The sequence below is a fragment of the Panthera leo genome, chromosome B4 (assembly GCF_018350215.1).
Source record: "Panthera leo isolate Ple1 chromosome B4, P.leo_Ple1_pat1.1, whole genome shotgun sequence".
In the NCBI taxonomy this organism is placed as follows: domain Eukaryota; kingdom Metazoa; phylum Chordata; class Mammalia; order Carnivora; family Felidae; genus Panthera; species Panthera leo.
In genome coordinates, this window is record NC_056685.1 from 66,279,737 (window position 1) to 66,300,337 (window position 20,601).

At 37.6% G+C, this 20,601-nt stretch overlaps 1 protein-coding gene across 1 annotated transcript in view; it reads right to left on the reverse strand.

Moving 5' to 3' along the window:
- CPNE8 (copine 8) overlaps positions 1 to 20,601 on the reverse strand; it is a 231,751-nt gene that overhangs the window by 200,861 nt on the left and 10,289 nt on the right. Inside the window, exon 2 of the mRNA XM_042946250.1 lies at positions 591 to 631. Within this exon, the coding sequence (XP_042802184.1) occupies positions 591 to 631 (41 nt within the window). The remainder of the gene's footprint in view (positions 1 to 590; positions 632 to 20,601) is intronic.

Sequence of the window (20,601 nt, forward strand, 5' to 3'; positions counted from 1 at the left end):
ACTCTGGGGCTAAATCACTTAAAATTATGGTCCATTATGGTCGCCTTTCAAATATAATTTCTACCATATGGCAATACCATGAGGTTCCAATTTCAAAGTGAACTGTCTCCCATTGTATCTTTGTCTTATTCTCAAAGTGCTAAGCAACTCCCTGTCTTTAGCCAGACTACTGCCCAGGTACATGAGATGCAGGGCTTGAGACTATCCCACTTCGTGCTGTCTGCTCTTTAAAACAAATATTTAAACAAGAACTGTATTTAAGATAAAAAGGGGAGGGGACGCCCCCGTGGCCCAGTCAGTTGAGTATATGACTCTTGACTTGGGCTCCAGTCAAGATCTCACTGCTCCCTAGGATAGAGCCTCCCATTTGGCTCCACCCTAACAGGGCGGAGCCTGCTTGGGATTTCCTCTCTCCCTCTCTCTCTTTCCCTCCACTGCTAGTGCTTGTGCTCTCTCCTCTCTCAAAATTAATAAACTTAAAAAAATTAAATTAAAAAATAAACAAGAACTATAAGTTTCATACAAATTTTGCAAAATCAAGTAAGAAATATGAGTAGACTGTTTCAAAAAAGCAAGTAAAAGATACTTACTTGGATCAGATTTGGAGAATGTGTCTCTGTCAAGGAGATTTCTGTTGAATAAAAGAAAATGTTAAATGAATATAAGGCCAAAACATTTACATAAATACATAAGTGTATATAAATATGTAACCTTTATATAGATTATATATGTAATACATATAGAGTATATATTGTAATATATAGGTCTTTGATATACGTTATATACACATTATATATGTATATTATGTATACACGTATGACTAAATAAAAATTCACCAAAGATCTGGTTATACTTATTCAAAATGAACATCACTGAAGTTCAGGAAGCCAGGGTGAGGGAGGCCTATTTGTTCAGTCTTGTACTACAGCTGGTTGATATCAAAAACGTTCCACATTCTTATATTAAAATCTCTTTGAGAAACTTAACTATTGGAGCACCTGGGTGGCTCAGTCAGTTGAGCATCCAAGTTCGGCTCAGGCCATGATCTCATGGTTCATGAGTTCGAACCCCACATAGGGCTGTCTGCTGTCAGTGCAGAGCCTGTTTCGGATCCTCTGTCCCCCTCTCTTTCTCTGCCCCTCCCCTGCTCATGCTCTCTCTCTCAAAAATAAATAAAACATTAAAAAAAAGAAAGAAATTTAACTATATCAAGTTTCCTTTTATCCCTTCATTAATCAGTATACAGACGGTCAGAAATGTTTCCTGAATTGAACTGTGAGCTGTTACTGATGAAAAATTGTTTTGGATTCAGAGCACATGATCACATTAGTTCACACAATTAGAAGGTGACAGGGAAGCACCATCTATTGACATTTCTGTGACATCAATTCTGAGGAATTTTACACTGCTATTGTGGTTTGGGAATTCAAGATGAACATACAGATCTTGCCTGAAGATTTTTTCAGTAGAATAAAACGTTCAAAAGGTAGAAGAGGCCATCATTAGCATCTACTGGTTCTTATTTACAGATATTTCTGTATCTAAACCAGAATAAAAATGGAAAATCAGTAACTGTGAAGGTCTCAGTTCCTCTGGTACTGGGGTATCCTGTTACCTTCAATGACAGTAATGCTGTCATTTATGCTCATAACAATATGCTCATAACAATAACCCTGAGTAATCAAAAAAAGTTAACTCGGTGTGCCCTGATTAATAAGGCAATTAGAAAAATTTCCATCTAGGGACACCTGGGTGATTCAGTCAATTAAGCATCTGACTACCGCTCAGATCGTGAACTCACAGTTGGTGAGTTCAAGCCCTGCATTGGGTTCTTTGTTGTCAGAGCAGAGCTCACGTCAAAGTCTCCATTCCCCTCTCTCCCTGTCCCTCTCCCACTTGCTCTCTCTCTCTCTCTCTCTCAAAAATAAACTTTGATAAAAAAGAAAAGTTTCCATCAAAACCATATTTTTTCCTAAAACGTAGTAATTTGAAGCTATATCCTTGCATGAAAAATGTGGCTATCTAGAATGATTTAAAGGTTCCAAAGTTAAATTTCATATTCATCTTTTATTAATGGGTAATAATTTGTAATCATTAATTACATTTTTATTCTTAATACTTATACTAAAAATCTCATATTTACAAACTGTCTTATTCCTCCACTCAGGACTGCTACTCATGTGCATATATCTGTGCTGCCCATGGTATTTGAAAGGCCTATTTTAATATCAATGTTATCCTTTGATATTATCCAATGATATCCTTTCTTATTTCAGGTTCTCAAAAGTTACTGCATCCATAGAATCACTGTACAAAGAGAAAATTAAAACAGTCAACAGAACAATGCAGCACAGACCAAAATAAATGACATTATGTCTTGAAATGTTCCTAAAAGGAAGAGAAAATATCAGATATATTTATATTTGGAATTAAGTCAGCTTCAAAGAACCACTAGTCAAAAATCAAATTAAAATAATCCTCTGTATCCTAAGCAGACATAGTGACTCCAGCAATGGTTAGCAAACAGTAAATTAAAGCATTTTCATTTGAAAAATTACTGTGATACATATTTACAAAGGTGCTTCTCCACTTAAGTGGAAGTTCTTCAGCCCTTCCCATATGTCTAGCTTTTCACTCATTAGTGTCCTTAAAAATGTAATTTAGCTCTTCCTTTCAGAGTTTGTAAAAATGTAGGAGAGAAGATAGTGCAAAATATTGCAATGTGGTTGGGACTCAAAAACTACGTTATACACATATTTAAAAGAAAATAATGTGATTTCCATGCTTTAAAAAAAACCCTACAGTTTCTTTAAAAAAAAAAAAAACTACAGTTTTTAGCCCCAAATATACAATAATGGATTTCTATCAATAATAAAGACAAATATTTTAAAACATAGATTCTAGAGGTCACATGGTTTCTTCTAACCATTACGGTCCATATTACACATGGTAAGGCCAAAAATAAAGAAATAAAAAAATCTTAGGTTCAATATATGATGAGAAATAAAACTCCATAATCTCATCATAAATTAGCCCCTGAAATTTGCAATTTGACTTTCCCATTGCTGTTTGACAATAAATTTCATTAATAAAATTCAAACATGTATGAATTTAAAAGTTCAGAAAAGGCAAATATTCTTAAATAGTATATATACTGTAAAAGGCCAGCAATTACCAAAATGCATCACAAAGTTTGGTTTGATGATAGGAATGAAGGTTTTTACCTTTTCAACATCCTATTAAAAATAAAGCACATTCACATTAAGTAAAATAAGAGGTGTTATTGCAAAGGCTGTTTTATAAAAAAGAAGCTAAGCTGAGGCTCGGAGGCACTGAATAAATGAATAAGAGTACACACAGCCTGGGACTGACTAATCCAAAGGAGTCAACCCTTCTGTATCTCTGAACTGGATTTCTCTGTTCTTTACAAAATGCCACAGTGTCTGGAGAAGTCCAAAAGAAACAACTTATTTTCCTATGAGGGTTGGGAAATCTGGAAGGTCTCCCATTACATCTGCTGGTTGAGCCACTGGAGTATAAAATAAAATAAATTCCTGTCCATAGACCAATATGAAGAGTGATCCTGACTACAGAATAGAGACATTAGGATAAGAGGCCAAACATAACCGTATTTATTCATAGAAAAATGTCTTAGTTTTCCATATGAGGCACTATAAGAAACAACACACACACACACACACACACACACACACACACACACACCCCACTCATTAACATTTATATGGGAAAGTTACTCTTCCCTCCATGGGGTTGTCATTTGCTTGAGTCAGGATACCTATCCCTTTATGCCTATAATTTTATAATGTGATGTTGCATTTCAATAGATTAAAAATCCTGAATGTATCTTTCTATTCTGTAAATCTAGATGTAGCCAAAACAAGAAAGAGAGCAAAGTCCTGAAATAAATTATTGAAAAATACAGTATATGAGAAGAAAATTTACCTGAAGAAATAACCCAATCAAAATTATAATCCACGAATTGCCTGAGTTGTTCTAGTAACCATTCATTCTCAAATTTCAATTAAAATGCCTGGACTTAAAAGAGTACAATTGAAATAGCATCACTAAAACTGAGGCCCAATTAATTAAACTCTAACCTGCATGAAGAAATACTAGGTTAATGGAAGAGGTGTATTTTGCACGAAACCTGAAATAGGAGAACAGATAAGCAAGAATTTAGTAACACCTTTCCAGGACCATCCAGGAGAAAGGCTTCCCTGACTCCCCCTTAACTATTCAATCCTCATAGGTACTGATCCCTTGTAACAGTGACTGATACATCAAGCTACCCCCCCTTGATGACAAGTCAGCTCCTTCTATAACCCTGCCTTCTCTGATTTTATGCCCAAGTCACCTTCCAATTGTAAGATAGTTCTCATATCATTATTAGCACAGAACTATACTGAGTGACCAACATGAAAATCACAATTTTTTTTTGATCATTGTAGTTTTTATTCTTTTTTTTTTAATTTTTTTTTTGAGAGAGAGAGAGAGAACACAGACCAGCACGAGAGAGGGGCCAAGGGAGAGAAAGAATCCCAAGCAGGCTCCATGATCAGTGCAGAGCCCCATGCAGAGCTTGATCTCACCACCGTGGGATTATGACCTGAGCAGAAATCAAGGGTCAGATGCTCAACCGACTCAGACACCCATGCACCCCTCTAGTTTTTATTATTAATTATCATTCCAAGACCCATACTGAACAGCTGACTAGTCCCTTAAAACGACCTCTCAGGCTTGTCTTTTTCTCACTGGAAAATAGTAATTTTCTTAAAGCTTCAGGACAATTCTGCAAGTGTTTTTCAAGCAAATACTCTATGCCCAAGACCTAATTAAACACTACCAAAGATAGAATAAATATTAAAGACATGTTCCTTTATTTGAAGAAACCTGAACTGTGCTAGGTAGACAAATTCACAGAAATAACTAATTAGCAACATTGGATGGTATAGAAAATAACAGTAGATTATGGGGAGAAGGAACAGTAACCTAAAAACAGTCAAATTGACTAAGATACAACATCAAAACAAATCACGTACAATGGTTAGCTTTTATCCTATATTTTTAAAAATATACTAGTGGGAAAAAACAATTTATAGGTATGTCTATGTAATTAAAACCTTAAAAAATGAACATCTTGAACTACCTTATTTGTAAAAAGTTAGGGGTACCTGAGGCAGCTCAGATGGTTAAGTATCTGACTCTTGATTTTGGCTCAGGTCATGATCTCATGGTTTGTGGGATTAAGACCGGCATCTGGATCTTTGCTGACAGCCTGGAGCCTCTTGGGATCTGTCTCTCCCTCTCTCTCTGCCCCTTCTTCCCCGCTCACACATGCTCACGCCCTCTCTCTCTAAATAAATAAATATTTAAAATAATAATAATAAAATAAACTAAATAAAAAGTTCAAGTACTCATCTCTGTTATATATAATTTGGCTTTATGAGTGGATTATTAAAACTTCTAATACTTCATATGTACAGTGATCATAGAATAACATGATCAATTAAGATAAAGTGATCTGTAAGCAAGTTAACCTAAAAGCTGTAGGCATGCTGCTCGTTCTTTCCCACTCAGTAAATGAAATCACCTGATAAATATTCTTTTTGATTTAAAATTCTTTAAAAGGGAAACATATCATCATTCTAACACAAATGCAATTTGGACAAGAAAATCTACTCTATATATGTTATGAATTTTAAAGTTAATAGTTTCACTGTAGAAACAATTTTGCTATTTGTGACCTTCTAAAGTGCTAATTTAACAAAACACACAACATAGTTGTTTTAGGGACTAAATCTTCAAATTGAAGATATGAAGTGAGCTCCAAAAGTACAGCTACTTGTGGTCAACAAAGTTTACACATAAAGGGTTATACTGCTATACATGATTGGAATTGATCTACTTACTTTTTAATTAAAACAAAAATATAGTTTATGAATAGAGCCAAATAAGATACTGTTGTATTTAATTTTCCATAGGAGCAAAAATATAAGCTATAAATAAACAGGGTCCAGCTTAAATTTTCCACATGTGGACAGAGAACCACATCTCTGAATCATACAGTCTCTCCTGAAAAATTGTTTTGTATCTATAAACAGAATGATTCTGGGCTTAATTAAAATTTAGGAAATTATTGGGAGCCTTTTATTTACCTGTTATTCAGTATAGTCTTGGCATCATCGACTGCCTTCAAGGTCTTTATCAAACACTGCTTAGGCAGCCACAGAACCTAGCACTAAGCACAGGCTCAACATGCACCAATTGAATGAGTGAATGGTTTTAGTATCCAGTCAAAAGCATCAGCATTTTTCACTTTAGGTATGGTGAAGTATCTTATTACGGAAAGAAGAACAGAAGAAGGTGGCATTTATGGCCTTTGCCCTAATAAGTAATCCATTAACTGAAAAAACCTATGACTTCTTTACTGGCATCATAAATATGCTCCATGTCACTAGGCCATGCCCAGGGTCCTTACTCTGGGCATTATATTGTCTTATAGACTAGAACGAGGAAGTTCTTGATTGATATATATATATATATATATATATATATATATATATATATATATCCACTATATCCACACACACACACACACACACACACAACACATATTTTAACGCACATACACACAAAATGGTTTTCAGATACTTTTAATATTTTTATTTTTTAATGTTCATTTATTTTTGAGAGCGAGAGAGACAGAGAGACAGAGTGTGAGCGGGGGAGGGGCAGAGAGAGAGGGAGACACAGAATCCGAAGAAGGCTCCAGGCTCCGAGCTGTCAGCACAGAGTCCAACATGGGGCTCAAAATCATGAATGTGAAATCATGACCTGAGCTAAAGTCAGACACTTAACTGAGCCACCCAGGTACCCCCAGATTTTTTTATCTAAAACAAGGAAATCAAACCTTTTTTGAGCAACTGAAAGAAAATGTATCCCATCTTTGAAGTGATTTGAATGTAATATTTAATCCTCTTTGACTCACTTAGTCATCTTTTTATTATTATTCACTGAACAAATATTATCTCTGGAAATTTAGCACACAAATTTAAGGAAAAAAATATTTTTCCTGAAACTACAATTTCTTTTTTAAAAAAGTTTATTTATTTATTTTGAGAGACAGAGAGCAAGCACGAGCGGGGAAGTGGGTAGAGAGAGGGGGACAGAGAAAATCCCAGGCAGGCTCAACACCCCACACTAAGCCCAACAACATGGGGCTCAGTCTAACAACTGTAAGATGATGACCTGAGCCCAAATCAAGAGTCAGAAGTTTGACTGAACGACCCAGGTGCCTTGAAACTACAATTTCTATGGCAAAGGGCAAACAGATTATGCACAGGCAAAAAGTAAAGCTTTTAGAAATGAAAAAATGAAGTATTTTGAAACTGAAGCTTACTGAAAAGCTGAAGTCAGCTAGACTCTAAGATACCAAGTAATTCTGAAGGATAGGGTCATTGGAAAGTACTTAACAAGATTATCTGGCTTTCAAGAAAATAAGAATAGACTTTCAGGTTTGAAGTTGTGCAAATAGACTAAAAATTCAGTTCAAGAGCTGCCTCTTCATAGCCTGAGCAACCAAGGAGAACTCTATCACGTGTGATACATATTACCCCACTAAAACTGGAAATAAAATAAGCTTTAAGTGTTTCTCAGTTTTGCTGAAATTGGCTGTTTAAAGTATTTATTAGTACTGCCGAGCTGAATGAGTTAGTGACAAAAATCTATTTTCAACCTTTGCATGGGTTGAATTTGGTTTTGATATTAAAAGAAATTTCAGGGGCAGATAATGCTGAAAAGTTTTATGCTTCTCTAGAGGCATTCAATATGATTGATATTCTTGGAAATTACTTAAAAGAAAACCCAGGCTTTTTCAAAATGTGACATATCAGAGCTGTGGTTTGCCCGAGCTAAGGTAAACAGAAGAACCCATTGGTTTGAAGTAATGTAAGGTCAGCTTGGGGCAACACGAGCTTTCAGAAAAAGGTACAAAACCCAATCCTCTTCTTTCACCTAGAGAAGTGATACATAATATTTAACCAAATAAATAAATAAATAGAGAGAGAGAGAGAGAAAAGAAAAAAGAAAAAAAGAAAAAAAATGGGCAGGATAAAAAGAAACTGAAAACAGAACATGGAGCTTCTTAAAAAACAAAAAGTCATGCACAAAACTAATCTCATTATATTTACCCCAATCTTGTGGCTCCATTTCATATCTCAGTAAGTGGCAACCATGGAAGGCAGCATAATGCTCCCTCCCAAACATACCAGACAGGTCCTCATCCCTAGAACCTAAAAGTGCCTTAATGTGAGAGGAAAAAATCCTGCATAGACATGGATCCTGAGATGAGGAGATTATTCTGGATTATCTGAGTGAGCCCCAAATACAATCACATATATCCTTATAAGAGGAAGCCAGAGGGAGATTTGACACTGACAAGAGACAATGACATGAACAAAGCAGAAAGAGATTAGAAGACTCTGGCCTCAGAGACTGAAATGATGCAGCCACAAGCCAAGGCATGCTGGGAGCCATCAGAAATTGGAAAAGGCAAGAAAGGGATTCTCCATCACAGTCCCAGAGGGAGAGCAGCCTGGCCAGCATCTCGGTTTCCGCTACTGACTTCACACTTCCAGCCTCCAGAACTGTGAGAAAATAAATTTCTGATGTTTTAAGCCAACAAGTTTGTGGTCCTTTGTTACACAGGACGCTAATACAGCAACACGATCCAACTCACATCTCTGTCTTCCAAGCCAGAGTCCAGAGTCATCCTCCCCAACCCCCCATTTCCCTATCCCTCTCTCCCTTAATGCTTTTTCTCCACCTTGGCTTCTGTTTCCAAGTCCCAACTACTTCCCAGACCCTGGAGCTTTAAGTCATCTTTCTGCCTCCTGTATCTCAGTTCATTTGTCAAGACACCTCCAAGAGAAAGTTCTCCACAGTAAAACCTAATCAAATGGCTTCATTGCATAAAATCCATTACATCTACAAAAACTTCAAACTCCTTAACATAGCACTAAATACCTGCTACATTCTGAACAAAATGAAATGAACTGCAACTAATGTTATCATTCATCACTTTGGAAGCACTAGGGAGTAAGATATAAAGTGATAATGAGACACAGTATTGCAAATTATCATTGCTTGCAGATTTAATTTTGTACCTAGGGAAAAAAAAACCAAGAGAATTGGTTAATAAAATCTTTCAAAATTAATGAGATAATTCAGTAAAAAGCAATTGGAGACATGATGAATACATAAAAGCCAATAATTTTCCTAGGTATCAACTGTTAATAATTCTTCTATGCCATGTGGACTTTTTGGTAGTTGTCTGTTGCCTTCAATTGCTGAAGTATTGTGAGGACTATGCAACTCTTTCAGTATACTATAACCTTGCTACCAAGACTCAGACCAAATTCTGACAAAGAAACATTTGTTGCCAAGTGGAACTCAAAACAGTCAGGCAATATGCTTTACAGGTTTAACCAAGTTCCAGCTCTCTATTGCTGATTTCAGGCATTCCAAATAGCACCGTAAGGCTTATGTGACAATGTTCTGGTAGCAAGATTCAACTAACCTTCTGGTCAAATCAGTCTAGAGAATCCTCTAAACATTCTGTGCCTATAACCAAGGAAGTCCTTAGGCCTAAAGCACCACTACAAATGGCAGAATCACAGGATTCATGAGGTATGTATGTGACCTGTTCACTCGTGCAATATTTCTAGTTAATATACATATCTTTCTTTTATAACAACTTTACTCAGATATAATTGCCTTACTGTAAAGTTCACCCTTTTAAAGTGTTACCAGGGGCTGTGGAAGGTGGAATAGGGAGTGATTACTAATGGGTAGAGGTTTTGGGGGGTGGATGTGGATGGTGCCAATGTTTTAACATGAGATAGTGGCAATGATTGTGAAATATACGATAATCAATCATCACCACTGTCTCATGTTAAAACATTGGCACCATCCACATCCATCCCCCCAAAACCTCTACCCATTAGTAATCACTCCCTATTCCACCTTCCACAGCCCCTGGTAATCACTAATCCACTTTGTCTCTATGTATTTGGCTAAATGAAATCATACAATATATAATCTTTCATGACTAGATTATTTCACTTAGGCTAATGTTTTTAAGATTCATCCATATTGGAGGTACCTGAGTGGCTCAGCCAGTTGAGCATCTGACTCTTGATTTCCGCTCAGGTCATAATCTCACAGTTTGTGAGATCAAGCCCCCCTATTAGCATGCAGCCTGCTTGGGATTCTCTTCTCCCTCTGCCCCTCCCCCACTAACACGTGCGTGCACACGCATGCTCTCTCTCTCTCTCTCTCTCTGTCTCTCTGAAAATAAATAAACGTAAAAAGAAGATTCATCCATGTTGCAGTAAGTATCAGTGCTTTATTCCTTTTTAATGGCAAATAATATTCCATTGTATGGATATATCACATGCTCATTAGATAATACACATTGGGGCTGTTTCCAGTTTTTGGCTCTTGTCGATAATGCTGTCATGAACATTTGCATACAAGTTTTTATGGGCACACATGATCTCATTTCTCTTGGGTATATACTTAGGAGTGGAATTTCTAGATCGCATGATAACTCTGTTTCTTACATGTGGAGAACTGCCAAAGTACTTTTCAAAGCAGCTGTACCACTTGACATCCCCACCAGCAATAAATGAGGGTTGCAATTTCTCTATATCTTCTCCAGTGCTTATTATTGTCTGGTGTTTTTTTTATTATGATCATCTAGTTGCATAAAGTGGTAAACCCACAAATCTGATCATTTCTGATATCCATATTAATAACATAACCCTCTAGGGTTGAACAAGATAAAGAGAGTAGAACAGTCCAGAGCAGGCACTTCTGGAGTGTGGACTTCTGATTAACTGCAAATACTACCAGATCACATCCAAAGTATGTGGTCCTAAGATATGTTAGATTTAACTCTACAATCTAACACACACATCTATATGATACTGTCTCTGCTGAAATATTTGAAAGTAAATTATGGAAAATATAACATCAGCCAGAATCAATTAAAAAAGACTGGAAGAAAATTTAACATACTGTTTTTAAAATCTTGGCAGGAAGAATACTTTCTAAGCTTTATACAAAGCTCAGAGAACATTGATTCATTGATAATGAATGCATTTTTTTTTATTTTAGTGAGAGAGCAAGCAGGGGAGAGGGGCTGAGGGAGTGAGAGACAGAGAGAGAGAGAGAGAGAGAGAGAGAGAGAGAGAGAGAATCTTAAGCAGACTCCATGCTCAGTGTGGAGCCTGAGGTGGGGCTTGATCCTGAGACCCTAGGATCATGACATGAGCTGAAATCAAGAGTTGGGTGCTCAACCGACTGAGCCACCCAGGCACCACAGTTAATAAATGCATTTTAAACTTCTACACAGAAATGATACAGTAATTAAAATTAAAATGCAATATTTGTTACATATACGGTGGATAAAATGTTAAAGCTATAAATATGCAAAGCATTCTGTAAATAATGGGCTAAAGAAGTGAATAGGCATTTTGTAAGAAAAGAAATACAGTTACTCACTGAACGTGCTAAATGAAGTTCATACTCAGTAGTCATCAATGACATGCAAATACACTAAGATAGTGTTCTCCTGTGATATAAATACTAGCTGCGTGAATTAAGGCTCATTTAGTTGTAAGTGACATAGAAGAGGGAAACTTAGGATGAAAGCATGGTGATGTTTTATGGAACCCAGAATTAGGAATGTAGCAGTCCCCGTGGAAAGAACTGAACCACAAAGCCCTGACAAATCAGCAGAGAACAACACCATGAGGCAATGAACACGAATCCAGCGTCGGCAGACAGCAAGACCACATGCGAGGCCTCCTGAAACTTTCCAGTGGCATGTCAACAGGAGCATTTTAACAATAGCAGTGAGGGTTCTGTGGAGGCGGTGGAAAGGGATTTATCGGGATGGCAGCGGAGATCATTCACATGGAGTCGTGTGCTCTGAGTTCCTGCTCTCCAGGCTTGTAGAAAGGAAATCAAGTTCAGGTACTTATATCCGGAGTAGAAAATCCAAGAAAAAAAAAGCAGACTACCATCTTGTCTAAGTCATCATAACATGGATATAAATGGATATATTCTTTAAATATATCTAAATAAAGGCACAAAGAGGGACGCCTGGCTAGCTCAGTCGGCTAAGCCTCAACTTGGTCTCAGGTCATGATCTCATGGTTCGTTGGGTTCAAGCCCCGCATTGGGCTCTCTGCTGTCAGCACAGAGCCTGCTTCACACCCTCAGTCTCCCTCTCACTCTGCCCCTCCCCAGCTCACTCTCTCTCTCAAAAAGCAATCTTTTTTTTTTTTTTTTTTTTTTTTTTTTTTCATTAAAAAGATACTGTTTAAATTTTTAAAAGGCACAAAGAGATGCCTAGGTTGACATGCTCTAGCACTGGGCGGGATTTGGGGTGATTTGTACATTCTTCTTTGTTCTTTCCGGTGCTGCTTGGTTTTGTGTGTATATGTCTGTGTATGTGTGTCTATGTGTGTGTGCATGTGCACATGGGTTTTTATCCAAGCATGTAGCACTTTTCTAAAATAATAGATTTTTTAGAGAACCTTTGCCAGCTTCATGAGGTGATCCACTGTTTTCCAACTATTTCTGTTGAATACCAGTATAAAAATAAGAGTTCCTTGCTAAGTGACAGGAACTTTCTATACACTTAAATGATTTTATATCATACAATCCTTGTAGCAACTATACAAGAAGGAACTTTTATCCTCACTTATACACCAAAGCTGAGAGAGATTAATTTACCTAAACTTAGTTGGCAAATATGGAGCTGCAGTTTCAATACAAATATTTCCATCTCTAAACCTGTGCTCTGCTCCTTAATACATTACACCATTTCCCTTATTATGTCACAACACTTGAGACTAGGGATCATCATTTTCCCCAATCTCTCCTCCTGCTTGCTCTAAAAGCAGGAACTGCTTTCAGCTCACTTGCTAACAGCTAGGTGGGCAATGACCTTGCACATATTTTAAACAATTTTCAAGGTTTATTACTTCTCCCAGAGTCATTGCACAAAGCATATTTGCAGGTGACAATCACTTGTCCAAACACTAAGAGCTAGTGACCGTGATAGGTCCACAAATCACCACCAAGTAAAAAGCTGAAGGCTAACACTACTCTGTCAACATCAGCTCAGAGGTAGCTGCCTTCTGTGCACCATTTCAAAAATATATTGGTCACATGACTAGGCTTTCTAACTGTTTATCTATTAACTGTTGAGCAACATATTGCTTCTATGTGGGAAAGAAGTAATGTGTCTCCAGGCTCAATATTGCCAAAAAGAATCTTTATATGTAAGGTTGTCTTGAGTCAGCTCTCTTTAAGATTTATTAATCAATGCACAGTTATGCCAATGAGAAAAATAATATGCCTATGAAGGTAAGGCTAGATTGGCTGAGTTTTGGTCCTCCAGATTTTAAGTAACATCTTCTGTAATTTCTTTGGATCACTGATCATTGAACAATTGAAATGTCCTTAAGAGCAATCTGAGAATCAACAACAGAATTTAAATAGAAAGAATTAGGGGGCACGTGCGTGGCTCAGTCAGTTAAGTGCCCACTGCAGCTCAGGTTAGGACTTCACCTCAGGTCATGATCTCACATCTCGCGGGTTCAAGCCCCACGTTGGACTCTGTGCTGCTCTCTGAGCCTAGAGCCTGCTTTGGATTCTGTGTCTCCCTCGCTCTCTGCCCCTCCCTAACTCATTCTCTCTCTCTCTCTCTCTCTCTCTCTCTGTCTCTCAAAAATAAACAAACATCAAAAAAAAAAAAACTTTAAACAGAAAGAATTAATCTGGAAAGGAAATTTGTGTGTAAACATAAATGACCAGGTGAGACAGGATGATGGAAAATAATTTTCTAATACCATCTGTTATACTTGTTACTAATGATTACACAAGGAATTTCCCCTGACTCAAAAATACTCCTCTAGGTCCAAAAAATAAATATATAAACAAATAAAGCTCAGAAGCAACTATGAACCCATGCTGCCTATAATATTATACAAATCCTAAAAATAACACAGTGAAACAGATATAGGCAATTGTTCAGCCAAGCCTCATTGTTCCTGCCTTTATACAACTGATTTTTTTTTTATCAAATCAAATGATGTTACTCTCTTTCCTGTACTAATGCCTTCCAGTCATGGTTCCATTCATCTGGGATGCTCTACTTTCCTTTCGTCAACTATACATTGAATAAATAAGTAAACACTATCTATATGCAAAACATTTTACTAGATATTAAATGGATACAAAGGGAAAACACAGTTCCTGTCCTATAGGAATTTATAATGTAATAGTTGTCTGATACTCTCAAATGTTTATTCAACAAACACTAAGTTACTAAATGACAGAAAAAAGATTTGGCATTGGAGACTGTGATATGAACACATGGGCTCCTGACCCTGGATTATTTATATTCTATTAAGAGGACAGATTCGTAAACAAATGCGTGCAGCAGAATGTGGAATGTGTATAACAAATTCATCACATAAGACAGAAAAGGAGGGATAGTCAATTCTACCTGAAGGATCAGGGAATGTCTTCATAGTGAGAGTGATGCCTGAACCATCAGTAGATTCTATCTATCGAGTGAGATAATAAAGTGAGGCAGAACTATTGCCACAAAAAACAAGGATTAAGCATCATAGTTGCCTCAGGAAATACAGGGGGTCTGAAATGACTTAGAGTTTTGGAAAGAGTTTTTAGAGCCCACTGGGGGAAGAAGAGGGTGATGGGACATAGAGAGAAAGAGAAGAGGCTGAATAGCTAAGTGAGGGTTTGTAACGTTCTCATGGCCTTAATGTATAGACAATTAAAGGGTATAACACAAGGGAGTAAGAGTATGATGGTATTTGTGCTTTCTGAACAGGCCTCTAGTAGCCCAAAGAGCAGGATTCATGGCAGGAAGGAGGCAAGGGGACAGAACAAGATGTGGGGTTGAAACAGTTTGCCATGGTGTCCGCAGGAGTCAGATAGGTCTGGGCCCAGTCAGAACCAGAGAAGTCGGCCACATTAAAGAGCTAACGTGGAAGTAGAAGAGGCAGGAGATCAAGGTTTGAGGCTCAACTGACAGAAATTCTAAGGGACTTGGGGGGATAGAGAAAATGGAGTTGAGGAGTCATTCCCTTGAGGGAGGCAAACTGGAATTCTAAGGAGTGCCCATACACAGTCTGAAAAATCTCTGAATCAATTCTTACAATGATAACCCTAGTTTAGAACAGATGGTGTAAATCATTCCCCCAAAATGAAAATGATACAACCACCCAATAATTTCATTTTTTTAAATCACAGCTTTTTATATGTGTACTGGAAAATATTCACCAATCATCATCATCATATCATCGTGTATTAAACTAATTCATCCATTTATGGCCCTCACCGAAACAAAACACTTTCATAATTTTGTTTTTTGTTTTTGTTTCTGTTTTCCTAGTAAGAACCACTATTGAGGTCAGTGTCTCTGGAATGATTTGATTTGTAATCAGGCAGGATATAACATTTTAGGCAAAATACAATCAATTGAGTGCTTAGATACTTCAGCTGTGTCACAAGCACTTTGTAAACCATTTAGCCTATCCAACAAAACTTTATCACCAAGCAAGTCCAGGAAACAATGTGGTTGATGGATAATGACTTAAGTAATATATTCATTTTTTACTTGTGCACATGAGAAGAAGTTCTGTGAGGGTTTTTTTTTTTTTTTCCTTTTTCTATAGAAAGCATTGTTTCCTCTTCCATCATCCCATTCTTAATACTTTTTTTTAGTTGAATTTAGACTTTTCTGAAATTTTGTTTTACCACTTTATGGCACAAAACTAAAATTGGTGGAACAAAAACACAGGGACTGACAGAAAATCCATTAGATAAGAAACCCGTTGCTTCTCGAAGAGGCCAGGCCACCAAACAGATCTCCTTCCCCAAGATTATACCTAAGTGAAACCATCAGGTCGATGCACCTTATCAGCTCACCAAGTCATTTATTAGAAACAGCTCTCCCCAAGACAAAATCTTCCTTGGGTCAAAGATTTGCTCATTTATGTTCTTATTTGGGTATATTATAGATGATATCCCCATACATACAAATTCTATCATTTTTCTTTTTCACATATTATTCATCCCAGATTAAAGAAGCAAAATACCTGTCAGTATTCAGAAAGTACTAAGTGTCCACTTCTAAAACTAGATTTGTTACTTGGAGGCAAAGTAAGTTCATTTAAAATTATTTATTTGTCTTTCAATTGTTCACAAATAAAACTTTATGGGATGTTTTAGATAAACTAAGTTTGATTCATTGTATGTTTTTATCAAATTATACTAGTAAGACGAGTCATTTTTATGCTTTTATTATATATACAAACCAATATTTTTAAAGTACAGATATACACAAATTCATGTCTTTACACATGTGTAAATTCATGTGTCCAGAATTATTCTTCCAATCTGTCCATAAGGCAGCAAATGTTTATTAAACTCCTTCCATGTGCAAACCACACAGGTTTTGTGAAAATCAATGGTAAGACAAATATTGCACTCTTGAAGCTGATAGAGACAAACATGCGAAAAACCTACATAATTACGTCAGAATAAAAGAAAACCACAAGAAATGTAGTGTAGGAACTCCAAGGAAGAAATTATTAATTCCACTTTGGGAATCTATTTTATGGTATACAGGCATACCTCACTTTATTTTGATTTCCTTTATTGTGTTTCACAGATAACTGTGGTGTTTTTTTTGTTTGTTTTGTTGTTGTTTTTTTTTTTTTTACAGACTGAAGCTTGCGGCTACCCCATGTCGAGCAAGTCACTCGGTGCTATTTTCCCAGGAGCATTTTTGCTCACTTTGTGTCCACATTTTGGTAATTCTCCTAATATTGCAAGCTTTTGCATTGTTTGTTATGGTGATCTGTGAATCAGTGGTCTTTGACGTTACTATTGTAACACCTAATTGTTTATGGCACCATGTACCACACCCATATAACATAGAAGACAGCGAACTTAATCGTAAATGTTGTGTGTGCTCTGACCACTCTACTGACCTAATGTTCCCCCATCTCTCTCCTTCTCAGGCTACTCTATTCCCTGAGACTCAACAATACCGAAATTATTATTCAAGTGAGAGAAAGAGTCGCACATCTCTCACTTTATTTTTAAGTTTATTCATTTATTTAGAGAGAGAGATTGGGAGCAGGAGAGAGGCAGAGAGAGGGGGAGAGAGAGAATCCCAAGCAGGGGCTATACTGTCAACACACAGCCCGACACAGGGCTCAAACTCATGAACCGTAAGATCATGACCTGAGCCAAAATCAAGAGTCGGAGGCTTAACAAACTGAGCCACCCAGGCGCCCCTCTCACTTTAAATCAAAAGCTAGAAACGATGAAGCTTAGTCAGGAAGGCATGTCGAAAGCCAAGAGAGGCAAAAAGCTAGGCCTCTGGAGCCAGTTAGCCAAGTTGTGAATGCAAAGAAAAAGTTCTTGAAGGATATTAAAAGTGCTACTCCAGTGGACATACAAACGATAAGAAAGCATAAAAGCTATGTTGCTGATATGGAGAAAGCTTGAGAGGTCCGGATAGAATATCAAACTGGCCACAACATTCAACGTTCCCTTAAGCCAAAGCCTAATCCAGAACAAGGCGCAAACTCTCTTCAATTTTGTGATGGCTGAGAGAGGTGAGGAAGCTGCAGGAGAAAAGTTGGAAGCTGGCAGAGGTTGGCTCATGAGGCTTAAGGAAAGAAGCCGTCTCCATAACATAAAAATGCAAGACAAAGCAGCAGCTGCTTATGGAGAAGCTGCAGCGAGTTATCCAGAAACTCTAGCTAAGATCATTAATGAAGGTGGTTACGCTACACAACAGATTTTCAGTGTAGATGAAACAGCCTTCTAGTAGAAGAAGATGCGATTTCATAGGTAGAGAAGAGAAGCCAATACCTTCTCCTCAGGCTGACCCCCTAACAAGGGGCTGATGCAGCTCGTGACTTGAAGTTGAAGCCAGCGCTTATGGATCATTCCCAAAATCCTAGGGCCCTTAAGAATTATGCTAAATCTACTCTGCCTGCTCTCCATTTAAGGAACAACAAAGTCTGGATGGCTGTACATCTATTTAGAACATGGTTCACTGAATCTTTTAAGCCCCCTATTGAGAACTATTACTCAGGAAAAAAAAAAAAAAAAGATTTCTTTCAAAATACTGGTTATTGACAATGCGCCTGACCATGCAAGAGCTCTGATGAAGGTGTGCAGTGAGATTAACGTTGTTCTTATGCCCACTAACACATTCATTCTGCAGCCCAAGGATCAAAGAGTGATATTGACTTTCAAGAATTATTATTTAAGAAATACCTTTCATAAGGCAAAAGCTGCCACAGTCAGTGATTCTTCTGATGGATCTGGGCAAAGAAAATTGAATGCCTTCTGGAAAGCATTCACCATTCTAGACAACATTAAGAACATTTGTGATTCATCAGAAGAGGTTAAATATTAACATTAACAAGAGTTTGGAAGAAGTTGATTTCAAATCTCACAGATGAGTTTCAGGGGTTCAAGACTTCAGTGAGGAAATAACTCCAGAGGTGGTGGAAATAGTGACTAGAATTAGAAGTGGAGCCTGAAGATGTGACTGAATTGCAGCAACCTCCTGATAAAATTTGAATGGATGAGGGGGTGCTTGTTATTGCTTGTTATGGATGAGCAAAGAAAGTCATTTTTTGTTTCTTTGTTTGTTTTTTGAGAGGGGGAGAGGGGCAGAAAAAAAGGGAGAGAGAATACCAAGGAGGCTCCACTCAGCATGGAGCCCCACATGAGGCTCGATCTCACGACTGTGAGATCATGGCCTGAACCAAAATCAAGGGTTGGACGCTTAACCGACTGAGCCACCCAGGCGCCTGGAAAGTGGTTTCTTGAGATGGCATCCACTTCTAGTAAAGATACTGTGAAGATTCTTAAAATAACAAAGGATTTAGAATATTAGATAAATTTAATTGATAAGAAGTGGCAGGGTTTGAGAAAACTGACTCCCATTTTGAAAGAAGTTCTGTGGATAAAATGCTCTCAAACAGCATCACATGCTAGAGAGAAATCTTTCATGGAAGGAAAAGTCAATCAATGCAGCAAACTTTGTTGTTCTCTTATTTTAAGAACTTGCCACAGACATCCCAATCTTCAGCAACCGCCACCGTGATCAGTCAGCAGCATCAACATCGAGGCAAGAACCTCCACCAGCAAAGTGATGGCTTGCAGAAAGCTCAGAGGATGGTCAGCATTTGTTAGCAATAAAGGATTTTTTATTAAAGAATGCACGTTTTGTTATACACAGTGCTACTGCATACTTAACAGACTGCAGTATACTATAAACATAACTTTCGCATGCACTGAGAAACCAAAAAAATTATTTGACTCATTTTAATGCAATATTCCTGTTACTGTGGCGGTCTAGAACCAAACCCACAATATCTCCAATGTATACCCTGACAATCAAGGATAGGTACAGAAATTGGGGGGGGGGCATGGTGGGAGGCTTTTCAGCCTGAAGGAAAGTACCAACAATGGTGAGAAGCAAGAGCATACACAAGAGACATGGAGATGGCAAGTACTCCACTTTGGCTAGAGTCCATGTCTGAGATGTGACTGGCAGGGGATGTCTGTCCAGGATGAGGGAAGACTGTGAACACCACGTTAAGGTGCTTGGATTCTATTTTGTAAGCAAAGGAGAAAGACTGAAATTTTCTGCAAAAGGAAAACCACATAATTCAACCTTTGTTTGGGAAGCTAACTACATAACAGGTGAAGAATAGACCAAAAACATGAATTCTGGAGTCACAGAGAATAGTTCAGAGAATATTTTAACGTTCTTGGGGGAAAATACAACTTCCTGAACAAAAAGGCTGGCAGCAGGAATGGAAAGGGAAGCAACAAACGTTTTGGAGAGCCGAGCCGAATAGAAAGTTGTGACTGAGCAGACACTGTAAGTAGGTTAAAGGTTATAACAATAGAAAAGTAATAGTATACATGTTGGTATTGGTTTACTTTATTTCAAAAGTCAAAGTCAAATGTAGACATTATGCTTTCCCACAAAACCCAGATGTTCCCTAAGAATCTTTCCAGGTGCTACTTCAGGCAGCCAGCGCTTAGGAACAACTGATTGGTAAACACAAAATTGAAGCAATTTGCCATCTCCACTCAAAGCTCTATCTTTGCCAAGAGTTGGGGGCGGGGCGGGGGGGCACAGGGGTAACATATCACAAAAGTAAATTGAAAGAAAGGCACAGATATCTATTAATATCAAACATTGTTCATTTTCAGGATGAAGAAAGCTAGCTATAGATCCCTGGAACAGCAACAGTAGAATTTGACATCCTTCGGGAGAATATTAAGTGAAATGAGGACTTTGAAGTGGGAAGCGGTTGGCATTAGAGAGAGTCTACCTTAATATCCCTTTAAAAACTCAGACACTGGAATTAGGGCCTAGGTTTTCAAATGGCATTGCCAATCATAAGATTTCCTCAAATCAAAGCACGTTTA